The 24,415-nt window shown below is 39.7% G+C and overlaps 3 protein-coding genes across 11 annotated transcripts in view; 1 reads left to right on the forward strand and 2 right to left on the reverse strand.

Annotated features, from left to right (window-relative positions):
* LOC114875919 (integrin alpha-PS2) overlaps positions 1 to 7,503 on the forward strand; it is a 51,321-nt gene extending 43,818 nt beyond the window's left edge. For both annotated transcript variants that reach the window (XM_029186769.2, XM_029186771.2), the window contains 6 exons: positions 1,277 to 1,452; positions 1,654 to 1,892; positions 2,606 to 3,221; positions 3,289 to 4,191; positions 4,250 to 6,283; positions 6,358 to 7,503. In XM_029186769.2, the coding sequence (XP_029042602.2) occupies positions 1,277 to 1,452; positions 1,654 to 1,892; positions 2,606 to 3,221; positions 3,289 to 4,191; positions 4,250 to 6,283; positions 6,358 to 6,450 (4,061 nt within the window). In that variant the 3' untranslated portion in view covers positions 6,451 to 7,503. The remainder of the gene's footprint in view (positions 1 to 1,276; positions 1,453 to 1,653; positions 1,893 to 2,605; positions 3,222 to 3,288; positions 4,192 to 4,249; positions 6,284 to 6,357) is intronic.
* Positions 7,504 to 7,596: 93 nt separating this feature from the next.
* Positions 7,597 to 18,240, reverse strand: LOC114875920 (PAN2-PAN3 deadenylation complex catalytic subunit PAN2). Of its 3 annotated transcripts, none has more exons than XM_029186772.2 (21): positions 17,534 to 18,240; positions 16,783 to 16,970; positions 16,410 to 16,579; positions 16,224 to 16,344; positions 15,955 to 16,151; positions 15,669 to 15,882; positions 15,459 to 15,595; positions 15,233 to 15,379; positions 14,925 to 15,021; positions 12,992 to 13,225; positions 12,665 to 12,910; positions 12,301 to 12,547; positions 11,562 to 11,741; positions 11,306 to 11,472; positions 11,041 to 11,209; positions 10,438 to 10,963; positions 10,100 to 10,317; positions 9,889 to 10,018; positions 9,531 to 9,752; positions 9,184 to 9,445; positions 7,597 to 9,101 (listed from the first exon to the last, which is right to left on the reverse strand). In XM_029186772.2, the coding sequence occupies exons 1-21, from the start codon at positions 17,613 to 17,615 to the stop codon at positions 9,087 to 9,089; spliced, it is 3,969 nt and encodes a 1,322-aa protein (XP_029042605.2). In that variant the 5' UTR covers positions 17,616 to 18,240; the 3' UTR covers positions 7,597 to 9,086. The 3 variants fall into 3 exon arrangements, with proteins under 3 accessions (XP_029042605.2, XP_029042606.2, XP_029042607.2); XM_029186773.2 differs by having other exon boundaries at positions 12,328 to 12,547; positions 17,534 to 18,239; XM_029186774.2 differs by lacking the exon at positions 17,534 to 18,240 and adding an exon at positions 17,044 to 17,322.
* Positions 18,241 to 18,939: 699 nt separating this feature from the next.
* LOC114875912 lies at positions 18,940 to 23,597 on the reverse strand. Of its 6 annotated transcripts, none has more exons than XM_046288772.1 (6): positions 23,079 to 23,595; positions 20,927 to 21,828; positions 20,169 to 20,316; positions 19,682 to 20,091; positions 19,357 to 19,611; positions 18,940 to 19,284 (listed from the first exon to the last, which is right to left on the reverse strand). In XM_046288772.1, exons 2-4 carry the CDS (start codon positions 21,455 to 21,457, stop codon positions 19,904 to 19,906), a joined length of 867 nt encoding a protein of 288 aa, XP_046144728.1. In that variant the 5' UTR covers positions 21,458 to 21,828; positions 23,079 to 23,595; the 3' UTR covers positions 18,940 to 19,284; positions 19,357 to 19,611; positions 19,682 to 19,903. The 6 variants fall into 6 exon arrangements, with proteins under 6 accessions (XP_046144728.1, XP_029042586.1, XP_046144730.1 ...); XM_029186753.2 differs by having other exon boundaries at positions 19,682 to 19,755; positions 19,903 to 20,091; positions 20,927 to 23,595; XM_046288774.1 differs by having other exon boundaries at positions 20,199 to 20,316; positions 20,927 to 23,597.
* Between the last annotated feature and the right edge of the window lie 818 nt (positions 23,598 to 24,415).

Genomic DNA, 24,415 nt, shown 5'->3' on the forward strand with positions numbered 1-24,415 from the left:
TCGAAGACGATTTCCTCATCAAAGCCTATGAAACTTGACGGGTCGAAGCGTCTAATAACGAATACTTTTCATGCCTTGAATATCTTCGTTGCTTTCATGAACCGATAAGTATATAATCGAGAATTAAATCATACGGCTCGAAAGTGTAATTATAACGGATGAGTTTAGTTGAAGAATTGCTTTCTTTGCGTTTGAAATATTTTGACTCTGATAATCCTTTGCGTCGTTCATTTAGAATGCGTGCAATTTTAATCTAAAAAGCAACGAATGTACTTCAGTTTATTTTCCTAGACGCTTCATCCTGAATAAAGATGTCGATCCACCATTGATGGTGTTTAAATACCATCCAAAGCAAACGTACACCATCGCAATTCTCGTACCTTCCTCACACTTGCTTGGCAGTGGCCCTGATTAATTTCCAGTAATTACATATTCATCCGGCTTCCACTCATACGGTTTCACCGCGATTAACAAAACGCCTGTGATATTAATAATACGAAGCCACGCACAACTGTCACGCTAAAAAGCATCGTAAAAACAAGAAGAGATTCTCTGTACGATACGTTGGCTAATTTGCTAATTAGCTTATTACACAGAGTGCGTCACGTAACATTTTATTATTATTTTCATTGTTGATAGTTTTCTGTGTTCCTTTGTTTCGATTTTTAAACAATGAAAATAATAGAAATGAACAAGTTACGTGGTTCTTCTATGCTTGACAGTTCGAGGCCCGAGAAGCCTCCCTTACCTCAGTGATTAATATCCGATTGACGATTAATTCACCGTGTGCTACTGTTTGTTAATTACTGCCAGGTGAGTCGAGGGTGGCTGTGTTTAACAGGTGTAGGCCCGCTTCTTGCAGCTTCGCGTTGCGGCCACAGCCAGAATAATACCGAAGCCAGGCTGTACGAGTAATACCTAATCGAGCTGAAATGAAAACATTATACTAGCCACGCTATTTATTTATAGCTGCCTGGCAGTAGCGCTGAACGGAATAATACCAGCGACCTCATGGATAGAGATGCGCTTAGAAGCTAGATTAATTAATAATCAGAAAGTGGCTTAACGATTCACCCAGCGTGTAATTGTTTCAAACGTTCTCCGACTGCGATTTCGAAAATGGTGTAGATTAATTGAAAATTAATAATCAAAATAGCGGTGAAATGATTTCAATTCTATTTCCTGGATCGCAGTCGGAAACGGAATTATGTTTGGGAAAGTATGTGTCGAAAGACTCTGGTTGCTTGGATTCTATCGATTGCCGCTTGCTTTACAGGCCAAGCATTTTCACAGCCGATGAACAGTCGTTCGAAAATAATGTTCACGAAGGAAGGGCCAGCCACAGAGGACGATAGCTACATGGGTTACTCCGTCACGACCGGTGACTTTACTGGAAACGGTGACAGCGGCACCGCGGTTGGTGTACCTCGTGGCTCTGATCTTCTCGGCAAAGTATGCTCATGAAATATTAACACATTATTGTAAAAGAAAATAGAGAAAAGAGAATGCCACCGGTTGAAATTAATTCTTCTATCAAAGATGTCGTGACGAGGAAGATTTTGTTCCTTTCTCTGAGAGAAACTTTGAAGAAAATAATGTTTCTTCAGAAATTATATTAAGGAGAATATTATTTAATTGAAAATTTAATTGCAGGTTATTCTTTTCACCTCGAACATGACGAATCCTCGTAATATCACTGGCGAACAAATGGGAGCGTATTTCGGTTACGCTGTCGCTTCCGGTGATATCGATGGAGATCGGTTGGACGATCTTATAGTTGGTGCGCCTATGTACACTGTACCAGATAACCCGGAAATGACCATCGAGACCGGAAGGGTGTATGTTATCTATCAAGGCACTGGACCTGAAAAATTCCGCAAAGTTGATACCAGGTATTTCATTCCTATTTTTAAATACAATATGTACATATTAGGGTAAATTGTTGAAAACAGAATAGTTTTTTGAAATATCTCAAATCAAGTGCAGCGATGCACTTGTCGATGCACATGCACTTTTTTTAGAAATGGAGATTTGAACTTTTTTTACATATATCGTTTCTTTTAGACATTCTGTATAAGAAAGTATTAGGGCAAAATGTTGAAAATAGAATAGTTTGGAAGATATCTCAAATTAAGTGCAGCGATGCACATGCACTTTTTATAGAAATGGAGATTTGAACTTTTTTTTACATAGATCGATTCTTTTAGACATTCTGTACAAGAAAGTATTAGGGTAAAATGTTGAAAAAAGAATAATTTGAAAAATATTTCACATCAACTGTTGCGATGCACTTACCTGATGCACATGCACTTTTCTTTACGTAGATCGATTCTTTCAGACATTCTGTATAAGAAAGTATGTAAGTGCAATATTATTATTAGAAGATAAATCTAAAATTTGATCATTAAATCTGTAGTTCAAACTTTAAAAAACTCTCATGCATCATCGTGCACAAAAATCCTAAGCACTACTCTGAAGACAATAAAAAATAGTATCATCATTTCCCTCTCATTCAAAAGTTTCATTCAGAAAGATCCTAACGATCAAACAAAAACGGACCACACAGATCGTTGAACTCTCGCGATAATTACTTATCGTTATCCAGGGACGGGGAGAGCAACCGCGGACGATTCGGCTTGTCACTGGCCTCTCTGGGGGACATCGACCGTGACGGGTACGGCGACTTCGTGGTGGGTGCTCCTTACGGTGGTCTCCGTGGTCATGGAGCCGTGTACATCTATCACGGTTCATCAACCGGCGTTCTGGAGAAATATTCCCAGGTGATCCATGCTGAGAACCTCGACATACCAGTGGATACCTTTGGATTTTCGGTATCCGGTGGCCTTGATCTCGATGGGAATCAATATCCAGATCTGGTAGTCGGCGCATACGATTCTGCCACAGCAGTTTTCTTCAGATCTCGACCGGTCATCAAAATGGATTCCTTCGTGTCGTTTGGATTAGAGTCGAAGTTGATCTCCTTGGACGACAGGAATTGCACGCTCTCCGATGGAAGCAGGGTTACATGTCTTCCATTGAGGGCTTGCTTTAGGTACAGCGGGGAGGGTGTCTTTCCGAAGCACAGTTTCAACATCCAATACGTACTGGACGTGAAGAAGACGAAGAGTCCTAGATTGTTCTTCCTGGAGCTGGAGGGAAGCAACATGTTGAATCGCACCATCACAGTGGAACAGGACCGAGAATTCTGTCGTACAGTTCAGGTAAATTGTACTCTTATTTTCAACAATGTCATCAATTGAAAATTATTAAAAATTGCTTTCAATACAGGTGTACGTAACCCCTAACATTCGCGACAAACTGACGTCCCTCGACGCCGAGATGCGTATGAGTCTCGACGAGGAGCGTATCAAGGACAATAGGCCGAGGGACCCCAGAATCCCCCTGCGCCCGATCCTCGGCTCGACGACGTCCAGGAAGGACTCTCTGTCTATCAGAAAGAACTGCGGCCCCGACAACGTGTGCATCCCAGACTTGCAGCTGAACGTGACGTCGAACGTGCACAAGTACCTGTTGGGATCTAACAAGCGGCTGGAGCTGAACGTCTTGGTGCAGAACATGGGCGAGGACGCGTTCGAATCGTCGTACAACCTGAAGTTACCCTCCGGTATCGATTACATCAAGGTGGAGAAGATCGAGACCATGGGGGTTCCCGTGCAATGTTCAGCACCGAAGCAGTCCAACAACAACACCCTTCGCTGTGACATTGGCAATCCGTTGCAGAAGAATGGGTTGATCAAGTTCAAGGTCCTTCTGCAACCAGTCACTTCCCACGGGATGAAACCCGTCTATGAATTCGAAATGGACGTGAACACGACCAATCCGGAGAATTCCTGGACCACTGAAGATAATAAATATACCATGAAGCTTCCCATATGGATCGAGACCGATCTGCGAGTAGATGGTGAAAGCAAACCAAAGGATTTGTATTATAACCCAGATAATTATACCAGCGAGACTAATGCGACCACGGAAACGGAATTCGGACCAGCCATGACGCATAATTACACGATCCGTAATCAGGGACCATCAGACGTGATCGAAGCGGAAGCCTTCCTCATTTGGCCAGCTCAGACGCTGGCTGGAAATGAATTGCTCTATCTGCTGGAGCAACCGGAAACGTCTGGACCCATCGCCTGCGAACCTGCGAATGCAAATTATCTTAGTCTGAAGGTATGCATCGAGTACCCTATGTAATTAAACAATGTCTGAAATCTTTCATCTATTTCAGTTGGACCAACGCAGAAGGATTTACTCCCATTATTCGGATCCTTCAGGAGTGATCCTGGACGAGTCTCAATCAGGCGGAACGATCAATGTGCAAAGAGGCTTCGATCAGGACAAAAACAAATCTGGTCAAAGAGAAGAAAGTGAAATAAACATTGGAGACAGTTCGAGCATCCAGAAATCTCGTCATTCGTCTTCTTCATCATCGAACGTCGTCACTAGTGAGACTAGGAGGATACAGTTATCAGACAGTGGAAATAAACCAGACGTCCTCGTCACGACGTACACGCAAAACAGTTCTGGAACCGGCTCCATCGGCACTGGAGACTTGACCTCTGCTAACAGAGGCGCGATTTTCCACACAGAATCCAGTGGCTACGGAGAAACCGGAACTCTGGGCGTTCTCCATGGCAGCGAGGATAGCTTGAATTCAAGAACTCCAGTTCCTGAGGGACCCTACGGTAGTTCCACGAATCAAGCAGGTGAAAACCGATGGGGTGAGATCAACGTGTCCAGAGGTCACAGCATTTCCTCGTCAGAAAGCGAGGAGAGGTACCGAGAGTTACTGAGGCAACAGGAGCACCAACGTCGTCAGCAAGAAGAGGAAGCAACGAGGATAGAACGTCAACGGAAGAAAGAGCAGCAGCTGATTAGTCAGCGACAGCGAGAGGAAGAGGAACGCCTGTACTACCAGGAAAGACAGGAGGAAGAACGAAGGAGATTGCACGAGGAGGAGCTGAGAAGACGGGAAGATGAACGCAGGAAACAGGACGAAGAGATTCGAAGACGACAGGAGGATGAACGAAGAAGGATAGAAGAAGAAGCGTACAAAATCGAGCAAGAGAGACGCTTTAGTACTTCTTCGGGAAGCTATGGTAGCAAGGAGGGATTCGTCACTGGTGACCGGGAGGAGACCATCAGAGGAGGAGAATTCGGCTTCCAGTTACGTAACGTGAGCTCTAAACAGGAACTGGAACAATTATTCGGATCTCTGTCGAAGTCAGTCGGTTACGAGTTACAGAATAGACAGGGTAGAAATTACGTACAGTTTATGGGGAGATTCAGGAACTCTGCTGATAGAGAATACATAGAGTTCCAGGATGGCTCCACGTTCCCTCTTCAAGATCGCTACGGAGGGCAGAGCTACATGTCCGAGGGCCAGCACAGGGACAGTAGATTCTTGAGGATCGAAGGTGAACTCTTGATAGACTCCACTGGTAAAGGGTTCATCGTTCTCAAAGATGGCCGCAGGTTCCCTCTGCAAGGTTCCTTCAGCTACACCGAGGAGAGGACGATTAACTTAGGTGATCCACGTTATCAGCAGGGCACAAGTTCGCATAACTACAGCAGGACCTGGAACGAGGGATCTAATCATACTGATCTTGAAGCAGAATACGAGGCTAGGTACAGTAGCTCCCACGAAGAGAGGAGGACAGAGGACAGGAAGGTGACCAGTAGGGTTTACGGAAGGGAGAATCGCAAAAGCCTCGACGAAGACACCGTGACTAATGTTCCAAACGATGGAACCAGGTTCAAACGCGAGAGCGACATGGTGGACTTGAAGGAGTTTAGGAAATTCGAAACTCTTCATAGAAGTCCCAGAGACCTGGCGAAGGATCCTCTGATAGGGGAAAGTGGATTCGATGGTAAGACTGATTACGAAAACGATCTCGGGACGCAGGAACCCAGCAGTCCTTGCGACACCGCGAGATGCGTGATGCTGAGGTGCGTACTGGGTCCTCTGAAGAAGGACCAGGAAGTGTGGATCGGAGCCAGGTACAGGGTAGACGCGAGGACGTTGAAGAAGGTGGCTCTTCAAGAGAAGGTCCGCGTTTCCACGAAGCTGGTAGCTCGAGTTACCAAGCAGCCGTTCATTGGCACGCCTGCTGAACAAGTGATTAAGAGTCACGAGATCAAAACAAACGTCGAGCCAAGCGTCACCCCATCCGTACCGGATGTCGTTCCGCTATGGGTTGTGGTTCTCTCGGCCTGCGCGGGAACGATCATCCTGTTGCTACTTATCTTCCTGCTTCACAAGGTTTGTTTACTGAAATTTATTTATAAAATGAAAAAATAAAAATATACACAATTAATTTTCATTTTTATTCACAGTGCGGGTTCTTCAAGAGGAATAGACCGTCCGACGCCCCAGAGCGACAACCCCTTAACAGAAATGGCCACTTTCAGCAAGGGGACGACCACTGAAACTTAATTTGACAAGGATTAATCAGTGGAATCCATATCGAATATAAAAGAAAAAAAATTGTCGAACGACATTAATCGTAACGAACGAGCAAGAAAGTGCCTTAAACTTCCGCGAAGAAACGGAACCATGCACTGGCTGTATGTACATCACGCTCGTCGAACTGTAATGTGGCGAGTAACGAAGCATAATTTCAATTAACAATTCGCGAGTGCCTTGATCCCCAGGCCAGAACGAAGAAACTGCTAGAGTGATTATTGTGGAGATTCTAATGCGATTATTTTTATTTCTACTGCCACAGAATACTCTTCCAGCTCCTGCAGCTCGACCATGCAAGTTTCTAGTCAGGAGACATCTTCTTTTTCCTTTATTACTTTCTTTATCTCTTTTTTTTAATTACCTGTAACACTTACTTAAACCGCCCGTTCATCGATTTAAAGTTTTATTCTATAATGAAGTTAATCTGTTTTTGAAGATTTTAGAGTAGAAAATGGACAAATTAATTAGCAGCCCATGAGGTCATCTATAGAATTAATTTAAAAAAACATTTCATTACAGAACGGTTCAAACTGCCATAAATAATATTTAAGAAAATATATTTTTACCACAACTTTTAGATCTTGATCTTCGTCAGGGAAAGCTTAATCATTCGATTTATGTTGACAGATCTCAATCATTGTCGTCATCGATAGACGATCAATGTTTTATTTTTCTTTAATTTCTGTGTTTTACAGAAATCGTCTCGAGAACGGGAACTTTCGATTATTTATTGAATTTTTACGTTATTTTATGTATATGTAACGTATGATAGAGCGCCGTAACATGAACGGGGCAAGCCCCGTGCGGATGTGTGTACAATTTTGTAAATTATTAATTGTATTACTAAAACTGTTCAGAGAGAAACTAGCTAACGCAGAATAATAATAATTGTGTAGAGAATAAAAAAATTCCTGAAAAAAAAAAAAAACGGGAAGGTAGAACTGACTTGTATATACAGACTTAAGATGTAATATTAAAAGAAAAAAGAAATATATATATAATATTATTAATACGAAGATTGATAAATTTTATTTTCAAACTGGATATGTGTTTAATTTATAACAAAATAAAAAGTGGAGGATTTTTTATTCAATCATACAAATAGAAGATTAATTGTTCATACTATCGTTTATTTTAAAAAATTCACAATGACGTAACAGTAGTGGACATAAATCAAATGCATAATTACTATTAACATGTGCCATTGTTCTTTTTACGTCAGCTGTATAAATTGTGTTTCCTTCTATTGTAGTCAATGTGGTAAGTTATGCTATACACCAAACGATAAGAAAATCTGTTCATATATAAAAAAATATATGCTTCGATAATCTCGTTTCGTTCAATAGATTTTTGACGGTATTTTTCCTCACACTTTCTCTCTTGTTTCATTTTTTTTTTGTCATTGATAAAATATATATAAAAATAATCTATGAATACAATCGTTTTGTAAAATATACTACCGCATTTCGTTTAAATATTCTGCGTTTTGGAGAGTCTCGTAGAAAAGGACCGTTTAGAAAAATGTTAGGTTCTCTCAATGATTTGTTCGTCAATAGATCAATGAATTAAAACGATCTCGCGAGCAGAAATGAAAATCCATCATTGGACGAAGTAAATCTTATTAAAAAAAAAAATGTTTCTCTTTTCTCTCTGTCTCGTTCTCGCGAACTGTCGTTTGATTAAAACGGTACAAAAGTTGATACTCTATAGAAAAGATACATATATAAAACGAAAAATCATGAAATGTGTGCACCTCCGTAAAGGTAATATCCCATCCAGAATTATTGCTAGAAACACTAACTATTAATTATATACATTTACTGTTAACTCAGTTTACCGGCCAGGATGGATCACGTGTGTTATCTGTCGTTTGGAAATATGGAAAAATTAAGATACATAAATATGTGATACGTGTAGTCGTATGGAGATTTTTGGGATCGACACTGCTCTTCAAAACGCTAATGTGCTATCGGACAATATGTACAAGGTTGCCACTGACATGGCGAACTCGTTTCTAGAAAAAAGCGTGATCAAGAATTTTCGTATGGTATCTCTGCACAATTTACGATGACCGATCACACGGGATCTAACTAAAAGAATTGTGATTAACGTTTATACCGTGAATGATTTTTTAACGTACTAGTACAATAGAACTCCACGTGTAAGAAACCGAGACGTTATGGATAATGAGCTCACTAATTTTTCTTTTTTACAATAATTTTCTGTTCGAATAATAGGAGCTCATTTAAAAAGTCAATGATGTTCGACAACAGTTTCAGTGAAATTTCTAAAAAATAAATGGAGTTCTGTTGTACAGTCGCAGGAATACTAAACACGAATGACAATGCAATTGTACCCGTAATCATTTTAACACTTGAGACATCAGCACACTTTACCCTCAGGATTTCCTTAGTTTCTACACACGAAAAACCTGTTTTGAAAAGGAGTAACGCATGATTCTGTCGCGGAACGATAGAACGGATGATGTCTTTTGAAGTATAGCGATTGAATGTACATTATACTTCAAAGTCATCTAAGTTTCATTATCGTTACATAATATGACTGAATCATGTACCTCCTCGATAGAATTATCCTCGTATCAGCTGTCCGGCACCTGGAGATAAATAATGATTTTCTTCTATTTTTAATTTATGGATAAGGAAAAGAAGAAAGTGAAGTATTTTAATTCCTCTTACCTTCCATTGCATTTGACTGCCAATATTGTACAGCTCCTTCAAAGATTCAGCTAGTTTACCAGAACTCTCTAGTTCTTTGTATTTACGATACAATTCTAGAGCAGCTCTGGCATCTTCAGTTGAATCATGTGTTTCTGATTGAATCTTTTTTCCTAGAAAATGCCATGTCAGAAAACGAAGTGACACCATGCGATGATGAGGTAAGTGGAACAATAGTACCGTGTCCACGATCTGTTCCGGTGGCACGACTAAATTGATCACTCTAGAAAAATTAATTATTCAAATACAAAAAGTATTAAAAACACTTGGTTTTATGTTGCATCTTTGTGCACGCCTTGAACGGTTACCTAAAGTCATTTTTCAGACCATGACCAACGAATATGATTCCGTTATCAACCAGAAACCGCAGTTTCTGATACGTTGATTTCAAAGTTGTCAAATGTTTGCTGCTGAAATTGGCGTCCAAATCGCCAGGCTGGATTCCACTGAATTTTGTGAGGTAATCGACCACTTGCTCTTGAGTGCTTATGTAGTCATCTATGAAGGGAGTACCTTCCAAAGGACCTTGTCTGTTTCAAAATTTATCAGAAATATTAAACAGAGATTATGGAAGGTAAGGAAAAGGGAGAAGGAATGGAGAGAAATATAAATAAATTTTATTAAATTTGATTGATTAAAATTAAACTGATCGATAATTATACACACCCTCGTATACAAGTTATCCGAGCAACAGACATGTGACTCGGTTTTATGGTGGACATTTTCCCATCGCTTCTAAGCTCAGACTCTTCTTGATTCAATGTAACGAACTCTGCATCGATACCTACTAACTCCCCTGTAATAAAAGTTTCAGTAACTATCATACGTATTTCACGCTTCAATTAGCTTGTCAAGAACTTCTTTTTTTGCTCGAGACCTTTTTTAGGCATTTCGTCGGATGTCAATGGTGTGAACGTGATACCCCTCGTTCCTCCACTACGAGCTATACATTTATCTTCCCCAAATACGTCGTAAGTAAGGGGACTGACGAAAGGTACTGGCTCGGGTGCTGGTACAGCGGTATAATGAAGAACACAAGGGACTTTCCAGTCAAGATTAAACCAGACGGCTTCCTGGGGTGTTACAGCTGATATACTGAATTAAAAACACAAATTTAGGTGTTTGCTTTGAGCCTTACTTTTGATGTTAACACCTTACTGCTTATAGATTTTATAATTACCATTAATCAAAAGGTGGAATAAGCAAGTTACGTACCAGAAATCGTTAAAAATATACCACTGCGACACTGCGCTACCAGTAGATCGTTCATGATAACTTGGTGAAACTCGCAGCAACGCAACAATGTTTCTCCTATCCTCGTTACTCTTATCATCGATGTAACAAATAACGGCACTGAGGCTATACTGAATTTTACTAGTTTTAACCGAGTTTTCTTCGATCGTATCCGATCCTTCCGCATCTCCAGTGTCCGCCCCAGCAGAAACGTGATTTTCAGCCGTTTTCTCCTCGGGATTCTGATGAGAACCCTCCAAATCTTGCTTATCTTTACCATCGCCTTGACCATTTTCTACTACGACCTGTTCCGAAGGTTTGCTACTACTTTCATTGTAATCGTTCCTCGGACTGTTGATCTTTTCTACGTTCAATTCACCGTTACTATTCAGAGAAATTTCAATGTTATGGGGAATCCATGAATGAGAATAGTACAGGTGACTAGGTGGTGTGGCGACAGGTGTCGAAGAGACCGTGGGTGGTGTAACTGGTGGGGTTGTTACATTTTCTGTGGAACAGACAAATGTAAAGTTTCTGGAACACTGTCTAATTGAAATATTAACAGGTGTGAATTAATTACAGTACCTGAATCTCTACCAACGTGTCTGAATCTGCATCCAATTCGGGTGCAGTTGTTACCATATCGACAAGGTTTCACGGTAACAGGTACGGGACTCGAAGATGGGCTACTTTCTTTCCCGCTTAACACTTTTTGGACCACTATGTCCATTTGCGTTTGCCAAAACACTTTATCCTAAAATATTGGTCATTTGAAATGATTAGAAAATCTATAGCGATTTTTTTATTTTTCAGGTTTATAAAGTGATGTATAAGTTTGTGTTCCATGTACCTGCTGTGTATCTAGGCCACAGTTCAGAGCCAGTATTTGAGGTAGTTTAGTTAATTGTCGAGATTGTAGAGTGGGTGTAAATTTCTGACAACTGTCACACCATGCAGGTGTAATTTTCTCAGGTCTTAAACTGCGGGCAAGAACACTCGTAAACGGAACCTCCTCAGCTACAAAGGGTAAAATTCATTCGTTTCAATCGGGGATGAAAGATGGAAGGTAACCGATATGCACACGTATAACTTGATAAATGGCTTACAAGGGTGACTTAATTCTGGATAAACTAAATTACACAGCAACATGATGGAATGTTTCGTTGCTTCTTGCCCACATTTGAGACAACGATGTATGTGCATTTGTTCGGACCCAAACAGACGACTGATCTCTGTCTCTTCGTCTCGTACCTCGTTTTCTTCGATAGACTTTTTGTTGTTTTTATCTATCCATGATAAATAGTGGTGTCAGTTTTATCGAGTAAATCGATATTAACGGATTTATATTTATTTGCAAAATTATGTAATAAAAGAAAATAAGTAATACTCTTCTACAGGGATTCACCAGCGTTGCGGTAAATAAACTATGTTTCAAAGGATTTTTATTTGTATCGGCAATGCACTGTAAAGAACAAAATGTTTAAAAACATTTTGATTTAGAAAGAAGTGTACTAAAGAATTTTTTCTTTTGTAAATTAAAGCATTGCCGATACTCGTGGAATTTTTACATAATAGGCCATGCATTCGCGAAAAGCAATACTCCTTTCCTATAAAAAAAAAGTAAAAAAATCAGTTTAAAACAAGAAAAATATTTAAACAAACAACCGGAAGGTCTATCATTGATCTTAAAATAAGGTATCTCAAGAACACAGGAATCAAGATATATTTCTTCTTGACATTAAACAAAAATTTCTTTTTATATTCTTTGGATAAACAATCACATACAAAATGAAAAATAAACACAAAAAGTGCCCAATGAAAAGGTTACACGTGAATTGTGTTTACCTTTCGATGTGATCCACATATATTTACCATCCCCTTCTTTCTTCCTCCTTTTCTTCCTCTCTTCGTCGTGACTTCTGTACCGAGAACCAATATCCTGCAGAATACTAGGAAAGTCCTGTTCGTTGTAGACGAATGGTGGACACTGAGAACTAGATTTAAGCCGAGCAGCTTCCTCCTCCTTCTGCTGTCGTTTCCTTGTCTCCAATATCTCATAATGGATTTGATGAAGAATAAACCTATTCCAGCTCTGCGAAGAAGGATTAATACATTCGAACACAAACGTTTCTGTGAAATACCATTATCACAGTCTCAATATCATTTCTCCAAACTAACTTGGAAATATTTCTTTCAGGGACAACTCTACCTGTATCAATCTGATCAAGTTCGTCTTCCTCTTCGCTTCCGGATGTTGGTCGCTGAGTATAAGTCCCAAGGCTGCCGCTTCCGGGACGGTTCTAAAAGCTCGAAGAAAATTAGCAGCTTGACAAGGCAATCCCCGAGACGTGTCCAACATGTGGAATAAAAATCCTAGTTCACAGGAGAGGCAGAATTCTCTTTGGCACGAATGAGACAGCAACGCTATTCTTACAGACTCGCAATAATAAAGTAACTGGAAAATAAAAAAAAAAAAATAATTAAGTGTCATCTGATGCTGAAAGAATAATTAATTTGAGGATTGGATTTTGCTTACCTGTAGCATACCGTTGCAATAACTGTTGGGAAGTGTGGCTTCCAAGCCACAGAAGCTGGTGTGATTATACTGATCGAAATCAAATTCGTCGTAACCGAGACGTGAGTATTTCACCTCGATTTTACGGTAACGTTTAGGTATGGCCACAAAGGTGCCGTCATCAGTTTTGGACCGTGAGTCCCCCGCGAAAAGCTTTGCAACTACGCCACGTCGTTTTTCCAAATTGTAAGGTATCTGTAAAAAAGGTATTATTTATTTTTCTTCAAACTGTCGTACACTCTCTCTTTTTTTATTGGAAGGTCTGTACGCGGTGCGGTAAACATTATAAAATTCGATGGATAGTGCAAACGTAATCTGTACCCGTGAAAAAATAAATAATACCTATTGAAGACGCGTGGGACCGAGCCAATAAGTTAGGCTTACGTAGTATGTCTTACAACCTTTATTTCACTCAAATACAACTTCGATTATTACATTTTTAGAGAAATATATTCTATATAGGCATTAGGTGTACTAAAACTATCAATTGAGCATAAATCATTGAACAAAAAAATGCATCGATTACAGAAACGCATTAACGGAATTAAAGGCAGTAATGGTATTTTTTTTTTTTGTCACGCTGGTTGAGATTCAACAATAATTAATTCTCATTGCACGAACACGATTTAAATGCATATTTAAAAAAAAGAAAGATAAATTATGCATGCATATCTCTCTTGGATTTTTAAATTCGAGACTTTTATTATTTGAATGTTAAAGCCTCGAATTTAATTAAGTTTCATAAATTTGCACCGAGCAAATGATATATTTATAATACAAAAATTATTTATAACATCTCTTCGTTTCTTGTACTTAGGGTAAATCTCAAAATATATCAGAATCAGACTTATTTAACATGTTTAAACTATACTGAAAATTATGCAATGCTGTTATATGTACATTATTGGAGCACGTTTATTATTTCTGCTTGCGCACAGGCACATCTGTATTCATGAAAAGTTAGTTAGAAAATTATTGCTTTCTGAAGAAGTTGAGGCAAATACAATCACTGCATACTTACACAGCCATTATATGAAATCTTAAAATAAAGGTCAATTATAGGTTTACGTATGCTGGATAATGTACAACCTTACGAACATGCTCGATTCGATAGAACAATTTTTTTTTTAAATTCCACGATTCAAAAAGTAATCGAATTACAAACGTTTATACTTTAATGAGATCAACCAAACGCGTTTTTCTGTGGTATCTTCACTTTTCTAAACACAACAATAGTATAATATCACCGAAGATGTTCGCTAAAGTTAGGAGAAGAACATTCAGTGTGTAGTATAGATTTTCATACATCATCGTAAAAGAAATTATTAGAATACCGTGGACTAGTTTATGAAAATATATCACGATCTCTCAAGTTGTTTATGGACTACAATGTTTATCACGAAACGTTATCAGTCTTAATCACATCGTATTATTTTGGCTTTCCTACGAAATTAATAGCATCAGCCATGTTGAATTTTATTTGTTACAATACATTACTCTGATTGTATCAATTGCTATATGAGCATAATATACCTCTTAGGTAAAAAATATCATTAACACACTGAGTGTGCCAATAAATATGAAATGTACAGTTAAAAATTACAACTGTACATTTCATATGAAACCAAAAAATTGAAGTTCTTCAAGAACGATTCAAACAATTCAAAGATAAACTGTGGAGATTCACAACGACTGGCAGTGACGATTCGTTGTGTTCCAACTAGCAATAAGGAATTTAAACATCAATAATAGCATAACTTATTTTACATAATTATCAAATAGAAATTATGAGACACTCATACAAAGGAAGAACAGGAAGCGAGGATTTTTAGGAGAGCTTTAGGAGAGCTGGGGTAGTATATTGTACAAGAGTGGGAGAATATTGTTTCCTCACTTGATTTCTGCGAAATGCCTGAGGATTTGGGGCATAACCTATTGTTCCTTGCATCTTCATTGTGCGCAGAATTTCCGGATCTATCGCTGGTGTTTTCCTGTAAAATCATGTAAAAGATACTTGTATCGAATTTTTAGTAAGTTAAAATTAATCGTGGCATTGCGTTTGTACAGTAGTGCCTTGAAGGTTAATGGCGGCTCGGGACCGGAAGTGGTCATCTTTCAAGAGAGATGAAAGCGGAAGTAGCAACGTTCACCATTCGAGGCATCACTGTAGTTTTTAATTATTTCTTCTGGTTAAATATTTACCTATAGACCTTTTTCAGATACTCTTCTGGCCAATCGCTTAATAGTGGATGCCCAGTATAAATAATAGGTATTGAACTCAATGGTGTAATATCATCATCAAACGGTATGCATTGAAATGATTCAACTGGATCAGCGAATTCTGTTGGTCTAGATAAATAAAAACAGAATCGTATTTTTCTGCATTCTGCATACATTTTGATTCCTGGAAGTCGATGTATTTACTAACCGAGAAAATGTATTGAACTGAGGCTCAGGCGTGTTTGTAGACATGAGATGTATAGAACCCGCCGAATCTCCGAAACAAAGACATTGAGACGTGGAGGACACATCGAATGATAATATCATTGCACCACCGGTAGCAACCTATGAGAACAAAAATGTTCATATATACAATGTATTGGTAATTCTCTCTCCAAGTCCATTCTGTATATTTTACCTGATACAAGCATGTCATAGGTGGCTGGACATTAGCATAGATAGTATCAAGTAGTTGCATCTGTCCCAATGGCGATACGACCGCTAAACGACTGGAATAACTGGGTAGGAACTTTAATAGGAGAGGATATACTAGGGTTGTAACAGGACTTAAGGCTCTCATCTGTCTCAAATCGTATGCCATTAAGAACCGATCAACCGATAGGCCTTGGCGGCTAAACCCATAAATAAAATTGATTAGAATTAATTTCATGGTACTTAATACTAATTAAATTCTAAAACCTCACCTGTTACTAAAACCACAAGTAACAAGGTAATTTCCCTGAACATCGAAATCGCTTAGGGAACCGCTATGGGTATCAAAAGTATGCTCTATTGATAACGTGTTTGGATCCCTGAGATCGATTCTTCCTGCAGGGTTTCCAGCACATATGAGCCTACTATGCTGTCTTAAAATTGCACAACCATTTTCCCCTACGTGCACCTACAAGTAGAGGAAAAATAGTAACATGTGCATAAGCATTAGTAGTCTCGTCAAGTATAGGAAGAAACTTACTAATCCAGTCTCTTTTCCGCGGGTAAGATTAAAATCGATTATCTTTTCCTGATGTCCCCCCATAAGTAATCTGGTTGGCGAAATTTGAAGCATGCATTGCATGTCTATCATATTTGGTGACCTATAATATTTTCACTTATAGATAGTGTCCATTTATTTGATACAAACAATACAATAATGACATACATATGGGTAAATATTGGTATGCCACGTCGCAATTGGCATCTCAACAAACTTTGCGTTAGAACCAAAATTCCCTCATCTAATGGATGAATATGCCGAACTTCCTGTGTAGAGTGTACTTGAAAAGAGGTGTACTTTTGTAAGCCGGCTCCATAATAAGATGTTACGTGACCCTATAAAGCATTATTTTCATCCATGCATTGTTCAGTTAAATAATTATTTCAAATCTGGTTTTATTGAAACATATTCACAATCTTATAAATTTATCAGGTACATCGAATCATATAAGTATTACTAAAGCCATTTGAAGTAAATAATAAGCAGGACTGGACAGATAATTTATTAGATATTTCTATAATAATTAACATCATAATACCCCTTGATTCCCCATCCACATAAGTTCTTCGACAGTATCAAAAGTGGCAGTGGATACTCCAAATCTATCCCCCCCATCAGCAAGAAGAGTACGCGTTTCATGGAATTCAGCTCCAAGAAAGTCTTCTCCAAACTGCTCGGCTGCAGGTACATATTCATCTCCAGGTAAGACATAATTTGATTCTTCCCCTGTAAGAAAAAATGTAAAAATTGACATTGAAAATCTTTGAAGCTTGCTAATCGATGAAATGTTTAAACATAACTTGTGATAACATGATGGTACTGTATACAGGTTACTGATTATCAACGTCGACAACGTTTCTTATCATTGTTTACATGAACTCTACTTGTACTTGAACAAAGGAGACGAATTTTCACGTTGAAAACAGCAACGTCACGGTTGATTTAGTTATCGTCTCTAACCCGTAAATTTTGCTGGGCCATTCGTTACCGAACAGCTGATCAAAACTAAACATCGGGCTTCGAAAACAAGGGAAAGAGAGGGAGCAGCCAATAACAGTTCGTTGGATAGCCGGACAAGAATTAATGAGACAAAAGATATCGTGATACTAACGGATAATAGGACACCAGATCGCGCACCATGATTCAGGCAACGAGTCTCGCGAAACGGTTTTCGCGCCTTTCCAAGCCTTCGAATTTTCGCTCGAAGTGATCGCAATTTAATGCCATGAGATACCTGATGCCTTTAGAAGAAAGAAGAAACATTAAATAACAATAGAGGAAATACTTACAAAGCAATTCTTGTTCGTCAGCGGTGCTCTCAGCCGTGGCCTCTACGGATGGGTCGTAGTGGCCTAAAACCGGGTAGTCCATAATCCCGTTTTCAGGCCGTTCGTTTCCCAAGCATCGAATCGCGTTTAATACGAAGATAGTTGTCGAATCTTTGTCAGAATAATCGTTATTCTCTCATAACACACTTTTGGAGCACGCACGCACACGCACGCACGTACTGTAGTCGCCTTGGCAACTGTGCAACAAGCAAAACACTTCCTCACAAATATCCACCTTTCTCACCTTACTGCACAGTTCTTTGGCTCAAGATCGTGGACGATATAACACCGCTAGCACTGTTTTAACGCGATATAACAAGCGATCCGTTTATCGAGATACCTTTAATTCATGATTCCACTTTTCTGCGCGTTTCTCTCGTGTAAGGTTGGATGGCGGCCTTGAAGGTGGCGACACCTGTTTAGTTCGCGCGTTAAGCTCCAACACTACCAATCGTGAAGATACAACGCTCCCTAGACTTTGTAGTGAAGGAAAATGGAGGCATGGCGCGAACCTGTACAAACATCCAACAAAAATTACAATTGTAGAAGCTTAGAGGCAACAGAATTACGAAGGAAAGGTATAAAATTGAAGTACTTTCGAAGTACTTTAGTAATTTCTAATAACTTTTGCATATACGAAAGAATTTCGTGCAACAGAACGATCTTATGTTTGAATACATAATAGGTTCGCGTTCGTTGCTACTCCATATTTGAAAATTTCGTTTCGAACACGTTTTGAATTATTTAATTGGAAAAAAGTAATGATTTATGTTACATTATATTACGAGAACTTATGAAACTTTTAATATACGTGTTACTGAGTTGTTGCAATTAATACAATATTTCATAACCCTACATATTTTTTACAACCTATTCGTTTTAATTTCAAGAATCTGGCAGCCATATTTGGTTTTCCTTGAATCTTCCTGGATTTTCCTACATCTCCTTGGATCTTCCTGGTTCTTCTTGTATCTCTCTGGATCTTCCTGGCTATTCCTGGTTTTCCTGATTCTCCTTAGACTCTTCCAAGATGTACCCCAAGGTAAGTACTTACTTGAATTATAATATTTTAACACGTTGAATGCTATGGATATTAGCGGTGACCGGCGTTGCAAAATTATACATATTTATTTCATATTTGCATATTTATTTATTTCAAATAATATTGCTACTGTACAAATAATGTAAAACAGTAAATAGAAAGCTTGAAATTTGAAAATTGACTATTCTCATTCTTAACAATTAGAGCTTCAATATGTCTCATAAAAAATGTTCATTTTCACCGTGGCAATCAACGTGTTAATTAATATTTGCGTTACATTTTGAAAAACATACAGTCTAAGAATATAGTCTATGAAATGAGTAGCTTGAGTTTGAAAGAATTTATTTATTGAACATCAATATATGTACATATATATTTCACAAGTTATAATTAACGTTGTACATATCACATAACACACGATAATGATCACAGAAGTGTTAAAGTGTTCGCTGCTCAAAACGGTGTGAGAACTTTTATGAAAATACGCTTCAAAGAATTTATAATTCTTCCGAAAATACACTCATTTATCGATACTTTTACACGACCGTTTTATATTATTATATTATGAAAGAAACATGGAGAAGCAAGGATGTGCAAGCGTTGTTGTTGCATTTGCTATTACGAATCTTTGCAATTATCTAATGACACGTAGAGTCTACGGACGTGTTATCTAAAATAGAAAAAAAATACAGTTACGTTACATTAATTAAGAAGATTTAATTTTATAAGAAATAAAAATTACCTTATATGGGGGATGGAAATCGTTAAAGTCACGAGTGCTGTGAAAACTTAGCATACAGCCTTATTACATATCTTAGTAACAAGAAAACTTTTAGACGGTTCTTTCTTAATTAAGTCTCTAGTAAGTTGTCAGAGTTGAAAAATACGAACTGGAAGAAACAACGATTTCGTGGAAGTCCAGTTGGATGGTAGGTTCACGAAATACTAAGAATCTTTGAAAAAATCGTGAACAAGATCGTTGTGCGATGCATAAAACCTAACAAATAGTTTCATAGTAATTATCCTCCAAAGCAAATGATAGAAAATTTTTAGTACAAATCACTTACCAGTTGGTCTCAGACGGGTACCCTGTTAGTGCTAACGCGAATAAATTTTCAAAGAATTCGATTGATTGACCTTACTGAAATAAGTATAATTAAGCGATCATTTTTATGAAGCTCCAAGCTTCAATTTGCTATGCCACAAGTGCTATTTTGTACAACTTTTATGTCATGAAATCATCTCTGACTGTTTATCTATGACGACGTGATTACAATTCTCGCGTTACCTTAATGCCGTCGAATCAGACGTGTACGATGATGAAGTGCACTAATAAGAAGTCCGATCTCTTCGTCGGATTCGGCCGATTGCCGACGTGATATCCAATTGTTCGGGGTGCCACTAAACGAGGCAGAATTTTGCTTAGAGGGTTGCGTTGGGAAGGACGAGCGACGAATAAGTGGCGGTGGTTTCGCACCTACGGTTCGATTTAGTAAATCCGTTTTACGTGCGTTTCTTGTACTCGACGATCATGCTGATCTAATTATATGCTACCTAATAGGCGTAAAGCGGATCGATGCATGCCTTGTATTTCGAATGACCTCTGACTCCTTATTGGTTGCCTTGGAATGAACCGCCTCTGAACGGGAAGCTCGACCGTGGACGTTTTCCTTGAGCTGGCACTACCTGCCTTAGACGAGTCCTTATGCGTTTTTTTAAAAATATATTCACATGTTCGTATAACTCGTGTCGTTGTTTAGTGGCATAGAATGAAATCGTTTTGTTAGTCGATCAGTGTAACGTTTCAATTGTTTTGATGATTATGTTTCTGGCTGATAATATAGGGGTTGTTGTATTATTATTTTGGTATTTGTTTAATGTAACATGTGGGCTCTAGTTCTAGAAGTGTCTTTTTTGTGTGGTTTAGTAATATTGCGAAACGATAGTTTCTGTTTTCTTGACTGTAATTATGAAAATGTAATCTGTTAAAGTGGTGTATTTATTATGGACATCGTGAAGTGAGTTCTTTTCGTTGATTCGGTACTGAGAGTTATGTTGTGTGATTTCGTAGAGATATATTTATTCTAAATGCTTAGGTTCATTTCTTGTACGCTGTGATTAGAAAAATATAAATCAATTTAACTATAATTTAATTTGTTTCAAAATTTGGAATATGACAAATCAATAGGCAAACATATTCTAATTTCAATTACAAGTGTACTCTAACACGAAAAAGCGTAATTCGAGATATCATGAGGCGTGTGTTGATCAAGATGATAATAAAAAAGCAAGAATAGTTTCCGCTGAAATACCTTGTCTCTAGCGAAACGTATTCTGAGCACTTCAACGAGAGCAGCGATCGCTGAAATTAGAAGCATCGTCACGAGAATGTGTCCAGCAACCGGGACCGATTTCATTCGATGATCTTTCACACTTTCCTCCGTGTTATCCGATAAATTTTCATCGATAACCTCCTTCGAGACCTTCGAAGTTATCTCGCCTTCCTCGATCGTCTTCTGTTTATTAATTTCCTTTAAATCATCCTTCGCGAGAGAAACGTAGGTACAGTTTCCATCGTAATCGCAACGAAAAACCGACTTCAAACGATCCTCGTACGGCAATTTCGGGCAACGTTTCAATCTTCGATGATCCAATGGAACTATTGGCTCGATACTCGTTAAATTTTCCGTTGCCTCTATCGTATTATTCTCACAGATAGTCTGATTTCTACCGTAGTTGGTGTTCAACAACAATCGCAGTGGCAAAGACAGTAGCACTCCGAATATCGTTAGAATCACAAGGATGCTGACGTTGATGCCCAATGAAATGCGTTTCTCTGACATCTTGATGAAATATTGCAAACTGAATTCTCTTCACAGCACGTTTATCCTGGATATACGTTGCATCTCGTAGCACCCAGTTCCCTGGACTGGTGGACGTTCATATCGAATTCCTCGGTCGAATGGTTTTCTCCAAGTTAGATACGCTTTGCTCCAGTTGTTTACATGATTTCCCGTACAACGACGGTTGCGAGAAGTTTACAATCGGTTGTCGGGTTAAACAATAAAATCAGCCACGATTATATCCCTCCCTCTCTTTCGTTCGGACGCAACTGTTGCGCATCCTGTTGTGACTGCAGATCCAAGTGAACCTGGATGTCGGCTGATATTGATTTCCAGGTAGAGCGACCACGTACGCGCAAGTCCTACCACTTCTGTCGAGGGAACACTTGGCGGTAATTAATTGTCGTTTAAATTGGATTAAAACAACCCTCATCGTCGATTCGCGATAATAGCTTATTCGCCGGAGTCTCGGCTTTCAGATAAATTAGCTTTGTTCGAGGCGAATTAATGATCAATTTCTGGAATGACAGAAATTTGTTTGTACGGTACACATAGAATTTTTGGAAGATGGTAGACGGGAGAAATAATATATTTTCTGAGTGGTAGCCTCGGCAAGCTTGCTCAGCCTTTCCAGGGCCAAACAACGCATATATCTCCATAAAATACAGTCTTTAGACGAAACGTGCAGGCGTTCAGGGCGCAAGTCTGAAAGCGGCGCAGCAGTCGATTCATCGCGATACAAACGGTTCGGTTTCGCGTGGAGGAAGCGGCAGTAGGGCGACAAGGGTGTGCAAAGGGAACGCTTTGAAATGGTCAACTTCTCTAGCGCGTGCATACATAAATAATATTAGACAATATCGAATTAAAATTCGCATCTTTCTGCGAGCAACAATGGGCCATGGTGCCCCAACAAAGGAAATGCCCGCCACTGTGGCGGCGGTGGCGGTGGCGGTGGCAGTGGTAGCCACATCGGCGGCGGCATTTATAAAAGTAATAAAACAGTCGGACAACAACTGTGCGGAGTGAGAGTAGCGGCGGAAGAGAAGGAAAGGTAGAGGAAGGTGGAAAGGGTTAGCGAGCGGGATACTCCGGGAAGGTGAAAAGAGGAGGGCAAAAGGAGGTACAGAAAAACAGAGTAAAAGAGAAAGATGAAGCACAGAACAGCGACCCGACCCGATCGACCGGTAGCCCAGCCAGAGCACGTATATCTTGCTCTGCTACACCGCACGCTGATTCTTCGAGGTTCTCATTGATGAATTCGTTTTCTCCTCCGATCGAATTGCCCTCGACCTCTGGCTCTTTTTTGCGCGGCAAACGCACGCGATCCGTGGAGTTCAATTCGACAGAAAGCAATAATAAATGATTACAAATCGATTACTATTCATCCCCGAACGGTCGAAGTTTCTTAAGAAGAGGATCAGATAAGGGGCAGTAATATTGAGTAGGTGGTTTGAAAGGATGCATTAGAGCGGAGGATTCTTTAATTAGTATAATTATTAATTCATCGCCCGGCAAAGGGCTTATGCCCCTGGTTAAACCAGTCCCGTACCATTCCATGCGATATCGAACATCATGAAAATCCGTTTTGCGAATATCGCGAGCGTTAATTTAATCTTAATACCAGTTCCGTTCCATGGTGGATCCGCGACGGATAGGGAAACCAGTTCTTCGAAAGAGGCGTAATGAGATTAGCCGGCGGGCAAACATCGAAAATCGATGTCGAACAAGAGGATACGTATCGTTGAACGTAGACGCAGGTGCATCGAGGCACGATCGTTTGAACGGGTTCTCGACGAAAGACGAGCCGAAGAGGTTGAGAGCCAGGGTATGTAGAGCAGATGCTGGCAATGGTGGCGGGGTGCGTGATTTTTCACCGCCGACAGCTCCTCCTTCGAGAACCGCGCATTCCACCTCCTTCCTTCTGCTTCTCTCGCTTCTTCGCCAATCGGTCCCCTTCATCCTTCACTTTTCGTTCGCATCCAACTGCAACCCGTCTCTCCTCCTCCTCCTCTTTCTTCTTCATCTTCTTCTTCTTCTTCTTCATTTTCTCTCCGTCTCTTCCTCGGTGGCGAACATTGGCAACGTATGCCGCGGACACGCCACTGGACACCAGTTGCACGATCTTAGATTTGCTGATCTCGCATCCCGGCAGTGCACCGACACACAGGGATGCGCTCCGCCTGACCGAGGGGCACGGCTCTGCTCGCGTGTGCGCCGCTGCAGCTTGCACATGCACGCACGCGATACACAAAGGGCCGGACGATGCTCGTGACCGTGTTCCGAGAAATGATTTTCAATAATCGACCCGCAAGGGAAACACGGAGGAGGGGTGTTAGCCTAGAGGCTGAGCCTTCGTGTCGCACCGTCTCGGTAATTCTGATTGATTCCGTGCCCGTGTATCGCGCGATTTATCGCGTGCAACACATCGCGTTGCACCTTTTCGAGGAATGGGTGGATCGTTGGGTGGTTACGATTACATCACCGACCACGGAAATGGCTATCTTATCGGTGACTTTTGATTCATCTTGAAATGATATCTGTACGATTCTTAGGATTTGTCACCCGTTAGAAATTCAATTTTCTTGTAATGCGTTGTAAGTTTAGGATCTGGTTTACTTTCGTCGCAAACTTCATCGGTTTCGTCAATGACTGAACGGCATGTGGTTTAAAACACTTTGGTATTGAAGGATTAATAACCCGTTGACATAATAGTATCGGTAACGTGATCTGTGAAAGCCTAGTCACTTACATATCCATAGTGTACTTGTTACGAGTGGAAAATGTCAGGCAACTTTCTCAGAAAAGTGTTCCAGTTGTACCTCGGTTCCAGTCGATTTCCTCGAACAAGGAACTCTTTCTGCAACGTCCTGTAGGGCATGCTTGCGAGATATTCATAGGTACATTGCGTAACTAGGAAATTGCTTCAAATTTTTTATTATTTTCTTTCATTTATCTGCG

The sequence above is a fragment of the Osmia bicornis genome, chromosome 14, assembly GCF_907164935.1.
Source record: "Osmia bicornis bicornis chromosome 14, iOsmBic2.1, whole genome shotgun sequence".
In the NCBI taxonomy this organism is placed as follows: Eukaryota; Metazoa; Arthropoda; class Insecta; order Hymenoptera; family Megachilidae; genus Osmia; species Osmia bicornis.

Excerpts from the sequence above, each read along its gene's own strand:
- LOC114875920 (XM_029186772.2), bottom strand. The coding sequence starts at position 17,615 with ATGGACTACCCGGTTTTAGGCCACTACGACCCATCCGTAGAGGCCACG. Across the intron at positions 11,210-11,305 it reads GTGGCCTAGATACACAGCAG|GATAAAGTGTTTTGGCAAAC; the intron begins GTACATGGAACA and ends CCAATATTTTAG. Across the intron at positions 9,753-9,888 it reads CGGATAACTTGTATACGAGG|ACAAGGTCCTTTGGAAGGTA; the intron begins GTGTGTATAATT and ends ATTTTGAAACAG.
- LOC114875912 (XM_046288772.1), bottom strand. The coding sequence starts at position 21,457 with ATGTCAGAGAAACGCATTTCATTGGGCATCAACGTCAGCATCCTTGTG. Across the intron at positions 20,317-20,926 it reads TACGTTTCGCTAGAGACAAG|GACTCGTCTAAGGCAGGTAG; the intron begins GTATTTCAGCGG and ends AAAACGCATAAG. Across the intron at positions 20,092-20,168 it reads ATCCGCTTTACGCCTATTAG|GTGCGAAACCACCGCCACTT; the intron begins GTAGCATATAAT and ends ATCGAACCGTAG.